This window comes from Opisthorchis viverrini, assembly GCF_000715545.1.
Source record: "Opisthorchis viverrini unplaced genomic scaffold opera_v5_481, whole genome shotgun sequence".
Lineage (NCBI taxonomy): Eukaryota > Metazoa > Platyhelminthes > Trematoda > Opisthorchiida > Opisthorchiidae > Opisthorchis > Opisthorchis viverrini.
Genome location: NW_008752145.1, coordinates 229,372 through 236,320, shown reverse-complemented (window position 1 = coordinate 236,320; position 6,949 = coordinate 229,372). Strand labels below are relative to the sequence as shown.

At 43.8% G+C, this 6,949-nt stretch overlaps 1 protein-coding gene across 1 annotated transcript in view; it reads right to left on the bottom strand.

Annotated features, from left to right (window-relative positions):
* The window catches only part of T265_15411 (hypothetical protein), a gene marked incomplete at both ends in the record, with an annotated part of 53,928 nt that extends 47,437 nt beyond the window's left edge, over positions 1 to 6,491 (bottom strand). Inside the window, 2 exons of the mRNA XM_009177989.1 lie at positions 3,747 to 3,811; positions 6,338 to 6,491. Coding sequence (XP_009176253.1) covers positions 3,747 to 3,811; positions 6,338 to 6,491 — 219 coding nt within the window. The remainder of the gene's footprint in view (positions 1 to 3,746; positions 3,812 to 6,337) is intronic.
* Positions 6,492 to 6,949: the final 458 nt, after the last annotated feature.

The following is a 6,949-nucleotide window of genomic DNA, read 5'->3' as shown; positions in this document are numbered from 1 at the left end:
TGCTGCTTCGGGAAGATGTTGAGTAAAAAATACACCCCTTCCTAGTTGAGATAAGGTCAAGTAAGCTACTTTACCATGTGTTTCAAGGTCACCGTTCAATTATCCCGTATACTTTCCGAATTAAGCTGCACCAATCAAACTGCATCTAAGTTATTTCGTGTTTCCATTTATACAGGTACCTCAATAAGACCACTGCTGACGATTCGGTTCACGGCTTTGAACGTGTTTCTCGTGATCTTCACCCAACCTCGTGCATGATTTATCCTCGGTTTCGCCTTTATTTTGTCGGTTATCATCGGGCAATGAACAGCGTTGATGTGCTGTGATGTGTATAGGCCGGGCACTGTATAGTGGTCAGGTAAAGAGTCGTAGTCAACCATTTCTACTATGAATACACCTTCCAAGCAATTCAAATTTTTGTCCAAAACATTGCAAGCAGCAAACTGAATGGGGAGCTTTTTCAAAAACCTGTTTTTTAAACTTTAATTGGGTCTTGTTTCTTTGGTGTTTTCACGGAGTGTATACGAAGAGAAAGAGAACACGTTGGTAAACGGTAGTGCCATCGCTGATTTCATATCATGTAACTTGATTTTCACCTTGTTTGAAGCTTATTCATTAATATCATTGAAAGTTAACGACAATGCTTCGCACTTTTTGAGAAATGCACAAGTTATATTCGGTAGTAAAAGGACGCACCCTCATTTACATAATCTGTTCTCTTGGGGGCCATGACATTCCCCTTTGTATGCCGTGTCACAATGATATCATCTGCCCATCTGATTAATCAAACGTTTACGGTCACACTCCATGGTCTGGAGCCTCGAAATAAGCTCAAGAAACCTGGTGTGCAGTGCATGAACAAGCCGTTGCGGCTTTGAGAGCTGGATATATTCTTCGACTGGGACCCCCTGTCACAAGCGAACGTGAGATTGATGACAATCAGTAGATTTGTTGCTGGGCAGCGTTTCGCTTTTGACGCAAAAGCTTCGTCAGGCCAAATGTGACTAGGTTACAATTTCGGTCGAGATTTAAGGCGGAAGGAGAACCAATCAGCTAAGTCAAGCTAAAACTCTGTTGGGTGTCGGTCGAGGGGTTTTAGTGTGTTGAACAAGAGTTGGGTCGTTGGGGAAACCTACATATGTTTGGGGCTAGCCTAGGGTCTAGTTCTCCTGGTTCTGTTCATTTGATGGTTCCTCTTGAACTTCGTTTGAACTTTCTATCAGTCTGTGTGGGTGAGCTGCTGCTAAGATGAATTTGTTAACTTTCAAATCGATGGTAACACAAGAGACTTCGTCGGTGAGGATGATGTTTCGCGGAAATCCACAGGCAGCCGAAACCAAACAAATTTCGCTTTCATCCAGCTGGGATCCCTGCACAAATGTTTCTATGAATTAGCGTGACCGGATTACGTTTCAGAATGCAGTGATGAAATGAAACTAGGTAATGAAACCAGAGTAGTAGGTGAAATCTGCTCGGTGGTCAATTAGGATGTCTTCTGTTCAAATGCATGCTGTATTTTATTGTGAACCATGCACACCACTTCAAACCGGAAGTCTCTGAGGCTAGTTGTCATTTTAGATTGTGTACTGCGATCACAGTGAGATCCCCTCTGTTAGCATCCGGCTGAATGGGGTAGAAGTGTCCTTGACCATACGTAGAGTTCAACCGCTCGACCCTTGATGTCTGGTGAACAGCAACCAGTCCAGATGGTTAGACTCGATATTGGCCATGTATCAAAACCAGAGTTGGGTGGCTACCATATGAGAAGGGTATATAGAAGAATATACCACGGCCCGGATTCCATCTCTCCCTCTCTCATCCAACCCAACTTGACTAAGTCGGAGTGTAGAAAATTTCGGGTTCTACCTACACCCGATTACCTACCAGTTACTCATTCGTCATCCATTCAAAACGGGATTGAAACCAAGAGTCCCTCACTTAGAACTTGCTCAGTTCTGCCCTTCAAGATGAACCTACGTGAGTGGAAGATAGCTTAGAATTGAATCACACGCTCTCACATACCACGGAAACGGTTGATTTGTGATTGTGGCACGGCAGTCGACATCAGGTGGCATCTGCTTCCACAGGGTGAAAATTTGTCTCATTTTCTAGGTGAAGGTTCATTTTATTCTATGGCTCCTCGATCGCACCTAATATCGGACGCCCCAAGACTGTCGTCTCATGAAAGCGGATCTGGCATGACCCCTACATAGCTTCACCTCCTGCCAGAATTAAGAATAGGGTGCTGAACGTGTGCATGTCAATGGCCTGGCGAATATGCAACTAGAGGATAATTAGTTCTAACAAGGATATAAGTAACACATTGGAGCTTCAAATATACCACTGGAAATCGAACAGTGGTGCGCCACAAGAATCTGATGGTAAGTTTAAATTTCCACAAACCTGTCTGAAATCCAGAATTAGCTGTTATCAGTGCCCAGTATAAATATCATTTGTCAGATCGACTGACTTGTTCCTTTGCCTCAAATTCTAGATGGTCCTGCGTTACGTCCCGTGCACCATATTTACTCCGTTCTATATGAAATAAGAATAACTCCAGCACAATAACCATGGTAGAGGAATCCGAGAATTTTGCTATTTTAGTGCCGCAAGCCTAATGCCCTAATGCCCACGAATACGGTCTGTTTGTTCACGTATCAGTGAATAATGCAAACAGTATCCTCTCATATACCAGAAAGAGGCGGAATCATTCATACGTTTGAAATTGTCTCAAGTGCCGAATGAGTAAAACAGAACCTACAATTGTGCTCAAACACGGTTTGTGTGAACTCGACCGGTGATTGCCTGATCCACAAAGGAAGCACCCTCAACGGAACGGATGATATTCATGAGTTCCCTGAGCAGTCCACGGTCAAAGGTGTAATTCGTGATACAAACAAACACTCATCAACGGTACAAATCATAAAAATGTGACGCCATGCCCACTCACCTTTCTCTGTCGACAGTATTTCAAATAGGACCCCATTGTAACGAGAAAGCGATTTTGTTGTTTTTGATGCCTTGGCTTTTGAGCTATTTGTATAGTCTGCATTATGTGGGATCAGCATGTGTTCACAGTTGCTTTTCAGTTGTCTTTTTTCTCACATTGTCGCGTACTCGGAGTGTAGAAAATTTCGGGTTCTACCTACACCCGATTACCTACCGTTTACTCTTTCGTCATCCATTCAAAACGGGATTGAAACCAAGAGTCCCTCACTTAGAACTCGCTCAGTTCTGCCCTTCAAGATGAACCCACGTGAGTGGAAGATAGCTTAGAATTGAATCACACGCTCTCACATACCACGGAAACGGTTGATTTGTGATTGTGGCACGGCAGTCGACATCAGGTGGCATCTGCTTCCACAGGGTGGAAATTTGTCTCATTTTCTAGGTGAAGGTTCATTTTATTCTATGACTCCTCGATCGCACCTAATATCGGACGCCCCAAGACTGTCGTCTCATGAAAGCGGATCTGGCAGTTACCCATAGCTTCACCTCCTGCCAGAATTAAGAATAGGGTGCTGAACGTGTGCATGTCAATGGCCTGGCGAATATGCAACTAGAGGATAATTAGTTCTAACAAGGATAAAAGTAACACATTTGAGCTTCAAATATACCACTGGAAATCGAACAGTGGTGCGCCACAAGAATCTGATGGTAAGTTTAAATTTCCACAAACCTGTCTGAAATCCAGAATTAGCTGTTATCAGTGCCCAGTATAAATATCATTTGTCAGATCGACTGACTTGTTCCTTTGCCTCAAATTCTAGATGGTCCTGCGTTACGTCCCGTGCACCACATTTACTCCGTTCTATATGAAATAAGAATAACTCTAGCACAAAAACCATGGTAGAGAAATCCGAGAATTTTGCTATTTTAGTGCCGCAAGCCTAATGCACGCGAATACGGTCTGTTTGTTCACGTATCAGTGAATAATGCAAACAGTATCCTCTCATATACCAGAAAGAGGCGGAATCATTCATACGTTTGAAATTGTCTCAAGTGCCGAATGAGTAAAACAGAACCTACAATTGTGCTCAAACACGGTTTGTGTGAACTCGACCGGTGATTGCCTGATCCACAAAGGAAGCACCCTCAACGGAACGGATGATATTCATGAGTTCCCTGAGCAGTCCACGGTCAAAGGTGTAATTCGTGATACAAACAAACACTCATCAACGGTACAAATCATAAAAATGTGACGCCATGCCCACTCACCTTTCTCTGTCGACAGTATTTCAAATAGGACCCCATTGTAACGAGAAAGCGATTTTGTTGTTTTTGATGCCTTGGCTTTTGAGCTATTTGTATAGTCTGCATTATGTGGGATCAGCATGTGTTCACAGTTGCTTTTCAGTTGTCTTTTTTCTCACATTGTCGCGTACTTCCTCTGGTCTACGCCACAACAACCAAAACACAAGGAACAAGGTTTTGTAGTTTGATAGATGAATTCTTCCGGAAGATGTTGGAAAATGTGATCGTGCGTAGGAGGGTCAATGAGCTACAAACTTACATCGTTACACATTCGCAAGAGGTCAGCCGTAAACCAACACAAACACGGGAAGCTGAAATTGCACAGCTCCCGGGGTTTGAATAGACAAAGCACTCCTGATTGAAACTGACAGAAGGATAGCTGCTTACCAAATTGAAAGCCACAGATAGTGAGATGAGGCAGTCACACTTTTTCTGGAAGATCCCGAATGGGAAAGATCTCGGACTTGGTCTAACTGCTTTCTGGCTTATAGCCCATCTAGGCTTGTGTCTACTATGATAAGCACATCCAAATAACTTGGAAAACGCATAATTTGTGTTAAGCGCTGAAATGAGTCGCTGAAATAAGTCGTTTTATTCACTAGGGCAAGACCAGGGCAACTGACGTTCATATATAACTGCACTATAGTTGCAGTATTAAAAGAGCGAGTAGAATTATCAGTGGGACCTTGAGGCAGCGGGTGAGAGGTTGCGCGTGAATTCACAATCGATTTGATCTTGCTGAGTTGCCTGCCTCAGGTACTGCCATATTACATTCAATTACCGAACGTTTGTAACCCGATGTGAAGGGACCGGAAAAGGGACCGAGTCACTCGAGACCCACTGGTGACATATTTTTTGTTGGAGGAAATCAACAGACATGCAATCAGGAGAAGATTGTGTTGTTTGGACAATACCCTTATAAACAGTAACTCTGAACTTGTGGGAATGTTGAAAAAACGACCGTCTGTCTCCAATTCGGATGCTCGAATTAACACATGGTACAGCAATGTATGTACGCATCACTGATAAATCGGAGAAATCACCTTTTGATCTCAACTGTTCCACCTTCGTGAGTTGCTGCACAAAAGTGCTACTCAAATGAGTCATGAGTTTTCTGATGAGGCGTTATGTTCTCAACAGGACTAAAATAGTTACTTGACACGATAGAGAGCTTGAAGATACTGGAAAGAACATCCGTCATTTGATGATCGCCCCATGACACACAGTGTGAGTGGAATATGGCATTCATCGCATGAGTTCAGATTTCCGGTCAGGTGACATCTGTGGGTGGCTGATTTCTAGCCAACCGATTGTGAGCAGCTTTGTAAATTCCCTGAAATGTCTGGTAAATTCCGGTCGTACTGATCAGCTTCAAGTGTTTGCGGATATTTCCTTAAGTAAATGTAGTCTATTTCCTCTACCACAATGAGAGCCCTGGAGTGAGATGGTTAGTATGCTACGCATTCCAGTTTCCTTCGCGCTCAAAATACACTACACTACTCCAATCTCATTCATATTCTTAAGAATATCACGAGAACGATCAATTTCCCATTCAAGTGAAGCCAAATATTTCAGGCCTTTCTACCTTAGGAGTGATAAGACCCGGAATATGGGATCATTATGTGCGTGGAACGGCCACAGTTGTTCATCAGAGGAAGCAAATTCTGGTGACAGCTGGTCCGTTTGGTGTTGTTTCCCACCATTACGACCCAACCTGGTCCCCGTCTTTTCTCACCAAGCTTGTTTGCGACAGTCAGCTGAAATCACAGCCATTCCTGATGCTCCCGCAGAGTGTACTTTTCTCATTAGCGGCACAGTTAGTGGCAAATTCGCCAATCATGTATGTTTTCACAAATTTGTCGGAACTTACCGTGATGTTCATGATAAGGACTCACTATTGGATGTCACGCACATTAAATTGCGTAACATAATTAAAAGTGTCACAGTGATTATCGGCAAACAGTTCTTCCTTTTTGTATACGCCTTTACTATTTCCCATGTCCGAATGCACTGGCGGACACTCCCTGCATTTTGCTAACGGAGAATCAGTAGAATTGCTGATCATCGCTATTCTATAACGCACTCGGTCCAACCGAATTGTGGTAGAGTAGGGTCCCTGCAGGCGATTTCCCCTCCAGGGTTGATAGATTCGGAGTCAGGCGGGATGCTTGCTGTGGTTCTTTTACTTTCCGCCTCATGAAGGTTCTTTTGAAAGTATCCAGAAGTTGTTGTGACATGCTGTTTGATTGCTGGTGATATGGAGGTTTTCTAACGTGTTCAGACACACTGCCAAGACAGAAGTCCGCAAATTGGGACCACGTGAACTGTGTCGCGTTGTCAGAATCGAGCTATTCAGGGCTGGCAAAACGAGTGAAGACTTCCTGCAACATGCCAATGGGTGCTGTGGGCGTCGTTGTCACCATGGGCAAAATCTCTGGCCACTTTCTCTAAGCGTCCACGATAATGATAGAACTTTGACCGTCCACGGGACCTGCACACCACATGTATTCTTGACGATCCAGTTTGTGGTACCCGCCAAGAACGGAGTTTACATTTTCCGGGGGAATTTGAAGCCATCGCACATTTGTGGCCAGATTTGACGAGCGTTTCGACTTGGTTGTCAATGTAAGGCCAATAAACCCAGCTCCGGATCAATAGTTTTACCCGGTCGGTCCCAGGATATGCTTTATGAAAC